This window comes from Hemiscyllium ocellatum, chromosome 14, assembly GCF_020745735.1.
Source record: "Hemiscyllium ocellatum isolate sHemOce1 chromosome 14, sHemOce1.pat.X.cur, whole genome shotgun sequence".
NCBI lineage: Eukaryota > Metazoa > Chordata > Chondrichthyes > Orectolobiformes > Hemiscylliidae > Hemiscyllium > Hemiscyllium ocellatum.
In genome coordinates, this window is record NC_083414.1 from 46,739,332 (window position 1) to 46,755,248 (window position 15,917).

The window sequence follows — 15,917 nt, forward strand, 5'->3', positions numbered from 1 at the left end:
AATGACTTAGTAGCTGGGGGCTGCAGCTGGATTCTGACTTTAGGCAAGGATTCCAAATCTAGACTAGACTGGAGAGGTCAGAATTGCCTTGACAAGAGTCCAAAAATTTTAAATCCTAAAGCCATCGTCAAACAGCAAAAAAAAATCCTAAAATCAATAGATATTGTTAGGACTAAGTATAGGAATCAAGACTCTGCATTTTGCTGTACAAAACTGAATGGGAATACATGACATAAAATGTGACCGAGTTTCATCCCCAAATTCTGATGCCCTTGAACTTGATAAATCATTCAGAAAAATAAGTGAAAATGAAGCTATTTTCATTCTTAAGTATAATTGTGCACAAGAGAAATGCTTGGAGCTTTTCATCACATTTTAAATGCATTGTTTCGTATCTACACGGAAATACCTCAAAACTCGAGGCAACTGCAGTGCCCATTTCTTTTTTGGACCCAAAATCAAGTGAACACTGTTTCCAATTTGAAACTCTTCTGTAAAACATTAACTTAATACTGGACTGAAATCTAGTTACATAATTAGTGTTTGATAAATAATTGAAGTTAAAAAAAAATCACAACACCAAGTTATAGTCCAACAGGTTTAGTTGGAAGCACTAGCTTTCGGAGCACTGCTCCTTCATCATATGGTTGTGGAGTATAAGATCGTAGGAGAAGGATTTTGTAGCACAAGTTTACAGTGTAATGTAACTGAAATTATATACTGAAAAAGACCTGGATTCTTTGTTAAGTCTCTTAACTTTTTAGAATGGGGCATGTTGGTTTCTGTTCTTTTACATGTAAATTCCAGAATTTAAAGTTACATTCTCAAGTGAACTTTAACAATAGGTGCCATGTTGGCCCAGAATATACATCCAAAGTGTGGAGGTGCTCTCACACAGGGCATACGTTGGTTTGAATGCATGAACTGATAAAGTTGAGCTTTAACACTTGTACTTTGTACTTTCTCCAAAATGCCAGGTACTAGTAATCAAGAAATTCAAATTTGGACACAAGAAAACAGTTCTAATGATAGACAGATGAAGGTTCTTGGTTTGGGCAGCTACTTTAAGTCATAAATGGGCAAACGTCTAATAAAACAGTACTGCAGAGTAAGGTTAACATTGAATAGAATTATTTAGAACCGTTCAGAAAAAGCTCACTTCACCTCTGGGATGCCACAGCTCAGTATAGTGTAAGGGACTACGTAAGCAGTTTAAATCTATATCCAGTATTTAGTGCAAGTAATCAAAGAGTCAGAGATATACAGCACAGAAACAGACGGAATCCATGCTGATCAGCTATCCGAACCTAATCTAGTCCCGCTGAAGAGTGAATAATTATACATTTGAAAATCAAAATAACTGTGGACTTGCAGACAATCTTCTTTTACATTAAAATATATGGCACTTGTTTGTCTTTCATCCAAGAATGTCCAAGTTAAAAAAAAAGGCACATTTCATCTTGCTGAGGATTATACATCAGTTATTCAGCATGCTTGAAAATGTTACATCAGTTCAGATCACTATTTCAATTATATCACCTTTCTTTTCACAATTACTACATTGTTGAACTTTACATCATACAGCTTTGACAGTAATTACCCTCCATTTGCTTGAGATGGAGTACACCTACGTGTCACACACTTCTCTTAAGTCGTTGCAACGAATAAATAGCTCCATAGCCAAGCGTACTTTCTTTAAAAAAATGTTGGTGTGTTAATAACATCTCCGGGATGATACTTGGCCCCACTTTGGAGCATTTAATACTTATTTACATTTCTTGTAAGTTAAAAATGTCACCTTTTGGTGTTTTGTTATTTTTGAGAGATTAAACAAAGAATGACTATGAAGTTTATTAGTGAATTACGATCAGTTTTTTTAAAAAAGTGCCTCATCATGGAGTTCTGATTTTTTTCTCCACCACCCCATTACAGTTAATACTACAAAATATTACATGGAATATATTTGCAGATATATTAGGCGTGGCACGGTGGCTCAGTGGTTATCATTACTGCCTCACAGCACCAAGGTCCTAGGTTTGAATCCGGCCTTGGGCAACTGTGTGTGGAGTTTGCACATTCTCCCTATGTATGCGTGGGTTTCTTCCGGGTGCTCCGGTTTCCCCCCCACAGTCCAAATGTTGTGCAGGTCAGTTGAATTGGAAATGTTAAATTGCCCAGTGTTAGGTGCATTAGTCAGAGGGAAATGGGTCTGGATAGGTTACTCTTTGGATGGTTGGTGTGGACTTGTTGGGTCAAAGGGTCTGTTTCCACACTATAGGGAATCTAATATTTTATTTTGCTCAAAAGAAAATGCAGGCAATCAACCCATGCAATATTTGTAAATAGAACCAGTCTGATTCAAGATTGGGATACAGACAGACTCTCACCTCATACTTTTAATCCATTGTCTAAGCAGAGGTGTCTTTTTCTTAAAATATAATAAAACCTTAAATTATCTCAAAAGTGTGACTTGAAAGGGGTTCTGGGATTTACATATTAGTAAGCCAAAATCTGCAAACCATTCTAAAAGATGAAAGACTTCACAACAATCTAGGTTTGTTCAATATATCATTTCAGTTGCATGACACTAATCTTTTGCTATAAATTCTGTGTCATTACGGTGTTGCTCCATAACTACCTGATATAGGAGCAGCGCTCCAAAAGCTAGTGTTTGCAAGTAAACCTGTTGGATTATAACCTGATATTGGGACATTTTCAAATCTGAAAGGAAGAACATGGAGCAGTACAGTCAAGGTCAATGGAATGGGTCTAAGTTCATTCAGACAGTTGGTGTAGTGCAAAAGGAAGAGACCAACAATTCTGCGATTCACATACATATTAGAATTTTCTTCTATGACATCTTTCTTGGCTGTAAAGTATTGTGATATGGTGAGATGGAACAGACTATTTAAGGTCTGACTTTTCTAAAGTATGGAAGAACCACTAGCACCCGTGGAGTTGTAATCCAATGTGTTATTGTAGGAAGGTCAGGAGACAAGAGAAGGAAAAAATACATAAAAAGAAAGAAAATAAGTGTTTTATTTGCAAGAAACTCCTGCGGAGAATTAAAATCTGGGGTAAAAATAACCCATGGGAAAAAAAAGAGACATTAATAGAATGGGAAAAACAGAAAAACACAGGCATTTAGCAAGAAGTTAATTTTATGGTTTTCCTCAAAATATAACCATTCTGTCAATGTGAAATTGTGAGCATATCAGTAACCAGTACCAAACAAACAATCACTTTTAAAGACTAACCTTTACTCCATAATAATGAATACCATAAGTTGGAAGAGCTTCCACCACAGTCATATAACTGCAAAAACAAAAAAAGTGATGTAAAGTTTAACTTTTTCTTACAAATAACTTAGATTTTTTTTTCAAAAAAAATTCTAAAATCTATTTTGTGACATTACTATTTTGCTAATTAAATGTCCTTTTTTTCAAAAAAAACCTGTCAATTCCTCCAGGGCCTGGCCCCTTAATATTTCAGCAAGCTCCTGACAGTCCTCAAAGATAATTACACAATCATCTAATTCTGGTCTCTCGCACACCTCAGTTTTAAAATTTTTCCATTATGTTGATCCGGTCAGATACCTAAGCCCTAGGTTCTGTAAACCTCAGACTAACTATCTTCCTCTAAGACTCAAGATGGTGGCAGATGGGCTGAGGGACCCACAATGCTGCCTATCTGCTGCCCAGTATCAGGCCAGCTGCACTCCTCTTCCTCCTTTTCGCTTACATCTTTTCAGCAACGATGGCACGAGATGGTGGTAGTGTTGCTGTCAAGAGCGGAAGTGGGCAGCCGAGGGCAGTGGTCAAAGCTGCAAGGCAGCGACAGGGAGTTTGAGACCAGAAGTTGGTGGTTTTGGGCGAGGGAAGAGTCCACCATTTAAGTAATCAGGACGGTAATATTTAAAAAAGAAGTTTTCCTTACTTTTCTGCTTTGTACCTCAAAATTCTGTGCCTAGGTACCTTTGTACCCAAAATGGCACAGTAAGGGGCAACTGGTAAACATTTTACTATCCTCATATGACAATAAGCCCAATTGAAATCCTTGGAGATCAATCTTCAAACCTACCCTTTTCATCATGCTTTTGGCCATGTCCTCTATCACCATTGCGGTTCAAAGTTTAATTCTGCTCTAACTTCAAAAACACTTTTGCATGTCCTATTGTTAAAGATCAGTTTTGGTAGGAGAAAAAGGTGCTGAAGTATATCTTTAGATATGGGTCACCAAAAAATGTTTTGATTGAAATGTGAATTTGGATTAAATCAGTTGAGCCTGCTACTTTTGGAGTTAAGTGTCACGTGAGAGAATTTACTTTTAAAATTTGATCCGTAAAATCAAAGGCTGCAGATGTGCCCACATTTGGGGTGGGGCGGAAACATGACAGCAAGCGACCGAGACAGTGGAAGATGATGGCAACAGGAAAATTTGAACACAGGACTTGGAGTTTTGTGTGAATATCTTTACCTTAAAGTGAAGGGACCTCAAATCAGTCCACATGCATAAATTGCCTGAGGGTCCTCTGTTGCCTGCTGCAGCATTATGCTGATGACAATATGAATAAAGTTAGAGCTAGTTCACATCCCCGCTTCACAGCTTGAGACTGGAGAAGTTGCTACTGTGCTTGACCTGCCCATAATGATTGCTGAAAAACTGCTTCACTGTCTCCAGGAACTCTGGTGTGGGGTTGTTGAAGGTGGGAGTGCTGAATGAGGGCTACTAGAAAGTGATGTAGATGTTTGTTATACAAAACTATTCTATATTTACAATGAAATTCTATATCTGTGATGTCACTGTTTACTCTGAAATGACACTGGATTGCTGTGTAGTTTTCTTTTTATTGGCAGGCACAAGTTCATTTGGGTGTTCAAGCCAGGATCTTTCCAACAGTAGGAAGGAGGAGGATTCCACAATAGTTGGACCAAACTGACACCTCTTTGCTTTTATGTAAAGTTGATAAGGTGGCTCCAGTATAGATCCTGTGGAATCCTGCCTAGCTCCCAGCAAGACAAGTGGGTATAAAAGGTATGACTGACACACTTTAAAAGGTTTTAGATAAAATTCCAATGACTCTGGAGGCTTTGTTGATCTTCATCTAGTTGATGGTAGCCAGTTTCCTGCAGAGTGAAGCTTTCATAAAAGGTGTTTATTGACAGACTTTTGCTTGATGCAGTTGGATATCCGTATCATATACTGGGCACTTGGTGCTGAACAGTATTTTAATGTGCCCTAACCAGTATAGTGTGTAGTGCCCTGCCACTGGTGCTCCTCTGGGGGCTACGTTGACATGCTGGTCCACACAGTGCTTCACACAAACTTGGTATTTCTCCAGTATCAGTGCACAGTTGAGAATTTTTTTCACAAGTGCAGTGATCAGTCATTCCGGATTTTCTCAGTTTATACTGGAGTGGTCTGCTTGACAGCCTTCTTTTTTTCTTGGCTGGCTGAGCTGAGCCAGGACAGCCCGATGACCTGACCATTTTATTCGAGCTCTTTGCTACTGTCATTAAATTAATCCCTGTTCTTCTTCATGCTGGGCCCAACAACCTCATAGGAAAGAGCCAACACTGCAGCTGAGTCTTTCCAGCGTTTTCCTCAAGTGGAATTAACAGAGATCAAGGTGCTACAGTCTGGTCTGTAAAATTATTTGATGCCTCTCTCTGAAAGAAGAGTTTGGCATTTCGCTGCCTCATATCTAGGCTGAATTCTCGGGCTCAGGTTTGAAGTGAACGTTTAGCTTTGACTGAAAGAGCTGGTAGTCTATATGACAGTCAGCACTGGGTGTGACGTTTAAGTCACACTTGTGCACCGAGATGTAGTCCAGCTGGTGCCAGAGAAGGGATGCATTCACATCTGTGTTGGAAAGATAGGCTGCTTATATGTAGTTGATTTTCTGCATAGAGACTTCAAAGAGTAGATACAGGTTTTTATGGTGCTTTCCAAATCTGTTAGATTCTGAGCACATTCTTTCACGTCAGTTCAGCCAATTCTAGCATTGAAATCATCAAAGTACAATAATTTTGTCCTTTGCAAGGTAATTTGAATGAGTTCAGGGAGATCTATGCACAAATTATGTTTGTCAGCTGGATTAGTTTTCAGGGTTGGAGTTGCTTATGGGTGTTGAAAACAAATTGCAGAGACATATCATATGGGGCTATGGCAAATTGGCAGACTTGAGTGTTTAGTGGCAAGAATCTTTGCCAACCTATAGTATAGATTAAACCCTAGCTTGCTGGATAATTCATGGTAATGACTATTGCTTTGCAAACTCAAATAGCAAAAGTTCTTCTGTTTGCTCGATATCATCAAATCCAGTGGCTTCATTCTTCAGTAAATACCTTGGATTTTAAACTTTGTCTACTTTAATCAAACTGTTACCAGTCCCTTACTAGATCTTAAGACATGGTGACATTTTTCCATTGAAATTGCAACATCAGTAGTTCACAAAATCAAATCTTATTATGTTATCAAAAGAATTAATCAAAACGCTTGGCTTTTCCTTGATTCAGCTCATTAAATCCTTAAAAGTGAATGTATTAAAACTGGATCATCCAATTTGTAGTTAAAATAGAAGAAATGAAGATGCCAGCCACAATTTTAGCTTGATTACAAGGTTGGCTGCAGTATACTCATTGAACCATTGTATCATTTTACTGGCAGGCATTAAGTGCAATTCTATCAAATAGTGCAATTCCACATAGACTGTTTACAGTTTGAGTCAGGATGACATTGCCTCATTGAAATATACCATGTGGAGAATTACAAAGGGTTTCCACATCAGATTGCCTGCTAAAACATCAAACAGTGAACAGAATGCAGGTTTCAATTTGTTGCACAAGTTACTTACACCAGTCAAGCAGTGAGAAATTTTATCCTGAAATCTGTTTGCAAGGAGGTCAAACTGCATAGTGTTTTTTTGTCAGCGAGACACAATGATTATCAGCACAAAAATAAATTCAGCAATGTCTGAAGCAAAGCAAAGCGACCATTGAACTGCAAAAATCTTGATTAGTCTGGTCCAGCTACTTCAGAATCAGGAATCTGTGGCCCACAAAAAACTTCTGTTTTAAGTGATGTTGATGCAGATTTTAAACAGCTGTCCACTCAATACTTAAGAACGGGATAGGACCAGACTGACAGCACTTGAAACCAGGCTCATCTTTCAGCGCAACAGCAACCGATTTTCTGCCTTAATTCCACTTCCCATCTGCTCCCCACATCCCCCAATTCCCTGACACCGAAAATTTATATCTCTATCTTAAAAACACAATGATGGAGCAACCCAGATCTCCAGGCAGCTATAACCAATTCTAAATACTTAACCTTCAGTGAGAAGAAATCTCTCTTTATCCTAGACCTAGACCACAGACCCTGCCAGAGAAATCAATCTTTCAGTCTTCATGCTACCAACACTTCAGAATATTCAATCTTTCAATGAAATGGCATCTTAATCTTCTATAACCAAATATTGGCCCAATTTACTCAACCTCTCATTAAAAAAGGACAAGACTGTCAAAACAGGGACGAAATTTAACAACCATGTGTAGTGCCAACAATGGACTGACATCCTTCTTTAAATACAGAGGCCAAAACTGCACATGGTACTTCAGGTAGAGTCTCAAATGACCTATACAATTGCAATAAGACTTGCTTGTCTTGCACTCCAACATGCCACTGCAATAGTGACCAACATGCCACTTGCTTTCTAAGTTGGTTGCCATTCCTGTATGATATCTGGTGTTGTGTGCGTCAATCTGCCCAAGCTCCTCTGAACATTAATAAGCTTCACATCTTAGGAAAAATATTTTGCCTTCCATTCTTGCAATCAAAGTGAATAATTGCACACCTCCCCACATTATAATCCATTCCTCACTTTGCTACCCACTCACTTAACTTGCCTCTGTCCCATTGCTGCCTCTTTGCATCATCCTGACAGCTCACAACCCCACATAGCTTGGTAAGGGCAGCAAATACAGCAACGTTGCCAGACCTCATTGTCCACAGATGAGGCCTTAGAACTGAAGATTGCAAAGCCACACCAGATACACACATTCTTTTATCTTAACCATACCATTTTTATCCTTACTCACTGTTTTCTCTCTCTCTCTCTCCATTAACCAATTCTCTGTTTAGAGGACTATATTTCACATGATTCAGAGTGTCTTAACCTTCTGTGTGATAGCTCATTTGGAAACCCAAGACAACCACCATCTGCTAGCTCACATTCATCTACCTCATTAGTTGCAGGCACAAAAAACCTCAAAATATATGAAACATGATTTTAATTTCACAGCATCATGTTGACTTTATATGACCATAATGTTACTTTAAGTGCACTGTAAAGATGCCCTTTATAATATTCCAGCACTTCCCTAACAACTCATGACAGGCTAACTGACAGATAATTATCTGTTTATTTATTTCCCCCTCCCTCCCACCACTTTCCTTTCTCCATGGTGGAGTAACAATTGCTGAGTTGTAATCTGCTGGTAATTCACAAGAATCTAGGGAATCTTGGAAAATAATCAGCAGCCAGCTCTTTCAGGACCAAAAACGTGGCCATTATATTCTGAGGATTTAAAAGTTATTTGCCAAATATGAATTTTTCCAATAAATTTTCTGTGCTGATATTAAGTTCCTCACTCTTAGTAGTCCATTAGTTAACTTCTATTTCTCATTTCCAATGTGTGTCGACAGGCAAAATATAGTTGTGTAAAGTCTATATTATATGTACAGATGCTGCTAGACCTGCTGAATTTCTCCAACACTTTCTTGTGAGCCTTGCTGATGTGCCAACTTAGCAAGTTAATTATGCTTTGTTCCCCACATTTGCATCCGGCCTATGAACTGAGCAACATTTACGTACTTACTTGACAATTGCTTGTCCTCTGCTGCGACCTTTGAGTTTTTTGTAATGGTTGATCACTCGATCTTCACTGCAAGCACAAACATTACAATTTAGCCCAGATGTAAAAGCAAACTTCCAGTCAATACAGTCTGCTCAGCCATGGAACCATTGCAGTTTGTCTAATTTGCTTATTTAATGAAAGCAATTCATTGGTTGTATCCAACAAGAAAGTGCCTCATCTGCACAGCCACGCAGAAAATTATGTCGAATCTAGTGCCATGAATTTAAATGGGCTTGGTTGTGTCTTTGAATCTTAAACCATCCCAAAAGATTTTTTTCTTACATATAAATATGTACCTTTTTTTCTGGTTATCATTGCAGTGTAACACTCAAGTTGCTCAATTACATTTACAGGAAACCTTTAACATACAAAAAAAGGTGCAACTTTAGGTACACAAATTAATAGGAAAAAGAATTTTGTACAACTCATCCATTGCAGATTTGATGACTGGAAGCCACGAAACTCTAATGCAAATGTTCTTTATCATATTCATAGTCCAACACAGATGTTTTCAGCTGCTGTCTTGCACAAGGCCATAAGAAATAAATCTCACCATTTATAAGTGACTGCGAAAGAAGGTCTTCAATATCTGGCTTACTACTTCAGCCCATTCCAAATTAAAAATGGGCTATACATTTGCAAATTAAACAGAATACAGACTGATCTATGGAAGACTGTTCGACAGCACTTTAGCCCATTTTGCAGAACTGCTCAGGAATCACGTCAGACTGGATCACAATCACTCTTCAGCAGGGAGACACTGTCCAATGCTTGGGCACCAGTATTTAACCCAACTCACCCAAGTCATAGTATATACCCAATTAAGCCAATGCACCATACTCTCACTACAGGACATATTTTGAGAACACTATTTAGGTCATAGCCATTTTAAACAAAGAAAGGCATGTGCATGGCACCTTTCATTATCCAAGGCTTTCCCAAAACACTTTAAAACTAATGAAGTCCTTTTGACGTGTAGTCACTGTTGTGATGAAGGGAGACTAAGATTTAAACTAACAGAAAAAGAATTTTAATTGGAAAACTTTTATTGAATGAATGGTCACATTAATAGTTGTGAATTTGCACATACTAGTGTGCACTGGAATATTAGACTCTGTCACCAATACTGCAGGTGAGCTCTTCAATGCAGCAATCAATAACTTACCCTATTCATCAAAACAAAGAATTACCATTAGTAGGGAAGCCAACTTATGCAGGTACAAGTGTTTGTATATTAGGCACTGACAAGTGAGCTCGCCATTCAGCTCTTCCCAATGCCCGAGGAGGTAAAGGTTGGCGTGGGCTATGCTTCGTTTGATCCAGGTCCATGTATAAAGATAAAACTATAAAGAGGTGCAATTTGTAATCTGCTGATTGTAGTGCACTGGTGATATTTCTGAGTCTGGAGCTCTGGGTTCAAGTTCCACCTGCTCCAGAAGCGGATGAACATTTTTGAACAGGTCGATTAGAAAATGGATAGTCACAGCAGCAGTTTAGGTTGATCATTGCTAGTAGAGGTGCAGGGGTAGACAGTAATTTAACAAAGCCAGGATTCACACTTCTCACTGTTATCCAATGACCCTTTGCTGCAATTGTCTGTATATACACAAATCAAGAGGACACAATAGCATCTTCTACCGGGATGCCATCGATTGATGTTTAATAGCAACTACGCTGGTCAGCAGGTGTAAGGGGGAAATAGACATGTTAAGAAAAAAAAAGTAATTTCAACCTTGGCCCTGGGATGTTAATTCCAACATAATTGAGTTGATTGCTGCATTAGCAGATATTGAACCTCCTGATGTCCAAACATTCTCCTTGACCACTGGTTGGCAGGTAACCAAGCACTCCCATTGAGACCGGATCTCAAACAAAAATTCTGTAGTCCCCCATATGCTCTACAAACTGACAACTGGCCCAACTTTCAATGGCAACCTCTGGTTAACCGTGAACACCACTCACCCCAACCTGATAACTGACCAGAATGGGGAGGTTCGAGATTTCAAGCTTATTGAAATTCTTAACAACTCTCAACCATTTGAGGACAAGCCAGGGACGATATGCAAACTGCACCGCAAGTGGACCAGGAGGAACAGCTCAAATTGTGACAGCGACCATCCAAGTCAGACTTGGTCAAAGATTTAATTCATACTCCTTAAAGAACGATTCTCCGTATCATCACAACCATTTACAAAATGTAAATGACTTGTTATCCTCAACATTAATCCATAACTGATTCTCCAGACAACTTAATTAAAAAATAGGAGAAAGAACAATATGCTTTACCATTTATAGAAGGCTATTATTATTTTGTCGATCATTTTATCTCCAATAGCTCTGCTTAATAAGAGTGTTTGCTAACCTACAAGAGAAAATTAGCTATTCCTTATCAACAGCTTCTTTGTGTTTTTAAATTGTACTTACCAATATGCAAGTGATGGATGTTCCTGCAATGCTCGGGTGGGAAGAGCTGGGAGTTTCTTCAGTTCTTCTCTTGCAATTTCATCACTGAGAAATTAAGTGGAGTAATTATCAATGGAATATGAAATGTTGTACAAACATAATACCTTTTATATTGAGTTACAGCAATTATTGATCAACTTGGTAATATCACATTCGAACTGAAATCCCAGAAATTTGGTGAAGCTTATTCTGCATTGTGGCAGATGTAAATTTGCCATGTCAAGCTAGATAAAATAATCACATAACAGTTCACAGTGGGATAGTCAGAATACGGTTAAGGAAGGCAAGGTAACGTTTAGATCTGACAATTGATCAAAAGTATGTTACATGTCTAGGAACTTTAAAATGAACATGGGTCAGAAACCAAACACATAAGTAATAGCTACTTTACAAACTTATTACACTAGTTATACACACTCACTTGCATTGCCACAGATCAAAATATACCAGCTCAACACAGACTGGGGACTGGAACAGAGATGTTCTTGAAGTAACACACCAGCAAACTGTGCTAATCCAGCGAGGAACTACGCTTTTACTAGCGATCATTGTTGCGCTTTTCACTTGAAAGGAATTTGGATTTTAACTGTGAAATCTGTCTCAGTTGCATAGCATATTAAGACTTGGCAGAAGGAGAAACAGCAGATGGCAATGCAAAAGTTATGTTCACATTTTTTTTTTCCAATCGCATATAAAGTGCTTCATAGCATTTGAACCTGTTCCTTCTTTCCAACATCCACACCCTCCCCTCAGAGATGCTGGACTTTTGGCCCTGTGCTGACAGTGTTATCCAAAACTTAGCCAACAAAGGCAAATGTAATTCCATCGGCATCCATGCACTCAATTAAAGAGTCCCAGGCAAAACCATTCAAGACAAACTCTTGCTGTTTTTCATTACATTAAGTGTAATATAGGTCAACTTTTCCTCAATGTTGTGAGACATTGTGGGAAGCTTTATTTCACTCACATTTATAGTTCATATCTAACATGAAGTGGAGACTGTCCCACCATGAACTTCTTGAGATAGCTTTTTGATCTGTGGGATAGATCTCCCAGTCAGAGTCATAGTCCTAGAGGTGGCCAGCATAGGAACAGGCCCTTCAGTCCAATTTGTCCATGCTGACCAGATATCCTAAATAAATCTAATCCCATTTGCCAACACTTGGGCCATATACTTCTAAACCCTTCCTATTCATATACCCATCCAGATGCCTTTCTAAAATGTTGTACCTGCCTCCACCCTATACATGAAAACATTGTCTCTTAAATCTTTCCCCTGTCCTCTAGTTTGGGACTCCAAATCCCAGGGAAAAAGACCTTGTCGACTCACCCTATCCATGGCCCTCATGATTTTATAAATCTCTATAAAAGGATCTCCCCTCAGCCTCCAATGCTCCTGGGAAAACAGCCCCAGCCTATTCAGTCTCTTTAGAGTTCAAACTCTCCAATCCAGGCAACATCCTTCTTATACCAGGTAGACCAGAATTGCATGCAGTATTCCAAATGTGGCCTACAGGAGACAACATTCCATTAACACAACCATAGAAGTGATCTTGTATGAATGACAATGAGGTCCTTTAATGGAATTTCAGGAAAGTTATGCAATGAAGAACAATATAGTCATTAACTTATTTTTGGATTAAAATCTTAGAAACAACTACTTGCAATAGACAAATACTTATGTTCTGAAATAAATCCTTTAATTAAATCTTTTCATTAAATAGATAAATTGTTTAGCATAATTTGGTAAATGCCAACATTAAAATAGGAGATGAAGGAGTATAACAATGTTGAGAACTTACTACCAGTATTGCTTAACTTCAAGCTTTACAGAAATGTGAACTTAGAACAGGAAGAAATAGACTTTGTTTGCTGCTAATGGACAAGAATAATGCACCCAATTCACCATTACCAGTTATTTTTGGTCTTGGGGTACATTGTGCCAGGAAGCAGTACGTTTAAATTTGTTTACCCGGATGCCAATGCCCTAAAAATGTAACTTGACGTCATATCTGAGCTTTTAATGAGTGTTTCCTTCCAATGAAGCTGACAGCTGTGGTGATTTGGAGAACAGAAATGGAGAATGAAACGGATTTCTGAATAGTAGATGGATTAAGATTGGTACAACAGGAAAAGGAATTGCATTGCGGAATAACCGCTTTGGGGGAAAAAACAGCCCTGTGATGTTAGTTCATGGACATTTCTTTGCACTTGGATCCTTAATATTACAGAAACTGGAAAGTTACTATACACTCTGCATCACTATATACGCAGAACCGTTTTAAAAGTGTACAGCTCCCTCATTACTTGAGGGGGAGATGGAGACTCCAAGTCCTCATTAACCTTGGGGAATAGGAGCATGGGCTCTCTGCGGATAACAAAAAAAACCTGAAGATCTCAAAGGATGAGACATTCATACCAATGGAGACATTAAAAAAGGTGCAGCCAACCTTTTGCATACATGAGTCAACGGGTAATGAATCAGACGAGAAGTGAGTACAAATATAAATAATTACAACCAAGGCACCAGACCTGACAATTAAAATGAACAGTAAAGCAAGCTAATAATTTAATAACCACAAATTGAAAGCAGACTCAACAAGAATTCAAGCTCAATTAATGGTTTTAAAATAGCTATACTGACAAATGAAATCTATGAAATTCTGACAGGACTTGAGAGAGGATAGATGCAGGAAGGATGTGCCCAATAACAAGGGAATCCAGACCAGAGATCACTGTGATAAGCCATTTACGACTGGGGTGAGGAGAACTTCCTTCCCTCAAAGTGGTGAATGTATGGAATTCGTTACTACAGAAAGTAGTCAAGGTTACAGCATCTTGTGATTTCCAGAAGGAGTCAGATATTGCACTGAGATCTGAAGGGATCAAATGATATAGGGGAAAATGGGACAATGAGTTGAGTTGATGATTAGCCAACAGAAAGCAAGACAGGCTGAAGGGCTGAATAGCTGACTCCAGCCTCTTTCCAAATGATTCCATCTTCTGAAAATGGTCCAAGCTTTGCATGGAATGGATGGCCTGGTATTATAGAGTTGCTTCACACCATAGTTTGATATACAGTAGTTACCTCCACCAAGTTGACAACCCTAATGATTAGCAGCTCTTCAAACATTCGAACAGCCTCCAGAACACCACAACCATTAAAAAGCTTTTACTTTTTATGATCAATCCAACCTCCACTAAAGCTGAAGTTATCCAAGACAGATCTTTTAATCTGATATTACAGCAATTACATAATTGCCTGTGTTTCCATTCAGTTTATCCTATATTCATTAAAAACTCATGCCTTCAAACCACATGCTATCTTTGCATACAGATTACGCTATATATTCATTTAGAAAGGAAGCATTTCTAAAGGAGTCTATGAAATGCAAGAAAACAATTTTGTAAAGTTATGGATAATTTGAACGTGGTTGGAATAATTATTCTGCATTTAAAAGTACTATCAGAAGTGAAGCGATTTCCTGTACAATTTATTTTGAAAGATCATGGATCCTTATAAACACTATAGCATGGAGGCTAAGCTTTGAGATGTGGTCTCCTGTAAATAATGGACACAAAAAGCTAAATACTCTGTCTTTAGCTCTTGCACAACTATGGAAAAAATAGCCAACTTGTGTAAGGACTTGATGGCATTGTGGTTACTATATTTTCCATTAAAATGAACTTAAAAGAAATTGCATTTACATCTGAACTTTTCACATCCTTAAAATGTCACAAATGCATCATAAGTGCCTTTTAACGTGCAGTCATTTTTACAAAGCAAATGTGACAGCTGTGAATTTGCACAAACAAAGAAGCTGAGGACCAGATAACTACTTCAGTGGGTGTTGATTGAGGGAATGCTGCTGGTCATGAGAAGCTGCACATTTGGAATGGAGATTCTACTTTTTCTTAAAGAGATACCAGACCATGTTTTGGCTATAGCATGACCTGTTAAAATCTATTCACATTTGTATGGGTAAGGAGAGGCAGAAGGCTACTCTTACAAATAAAATTTCATCCAGACATAACAAATGTGAATGCGTTGAAGCACACTCACAAAGGGGTGTGCCTTAACTTGAATGAAGTTTACTTCAATAGATAAATGTAAACACTTTCATCCCAAATCTTGTTCATCTCTATGAATGTGACATTAGTTGAACGATGCATCATTTCACTGGATCGATCATAATGGAGCTCATAAATAGTCAGGAAGTCTGCAGCAAATTAGGTGCAAGCAAATCTATGAATAGAAAGCTTACGCAGTGGTTATTTGTATTGCAGGTTGGAATGCATATTATACGGTTGCAGGATTAACTGGTGATCTCACCTTTTAAATATAAACTACCACAAACCTTAAAAATCAAAACAAAAACCTTGGCGAAGATAAAACTTTTCCCATGCATCTCAATATTTTCTGCAGTGGAAGTATTAAGAGTGAATTAACTGGTGTTCTGGTCGAACTGAAACTTAGAAAGGTCTCACATACCATCAAGAATTCTATTGACAAGCGTTAGTAGAACAGATGAAATT

The 15,917-nt window shown here is 38.3% G+C and overlaps 1 protein-coding gene across 3 annotated transcripts in view; it reads right to left on the reverse strand.

Moving 5' to 3' along the window:
- The window catches only part of frmd4bb (FERM domain containing 4Bb), a 374,294-nt gene that overhangs the window by 65,986 nt on the left and 292,391 nt on the right, over window positions 1-15,917 (reverse strand). For all 3 annotated transcript variants that reach the window (XM_060835692.1, XM_060835693.1, XM_060835691.1), the window contains exons 8-10: window positions 11,343-11,426; window positions 8,880-8,945; window positions 3,258-3,315 (exon numbers count right to left, since the gene is read on the reverse strand). In XM_060835692.1, the coding sequence (XP_060691675.1) occupies window positions 3,258-3,315; window positions 8,880-8,945; window positions 11,343-11,426 (208 nt within the window). The remainder of the gene's footprint in view (window positions 1-3,257; window positions 3,316-8,879; window positions 8,946-11,342; window positions 11,427-15,917) is intronic.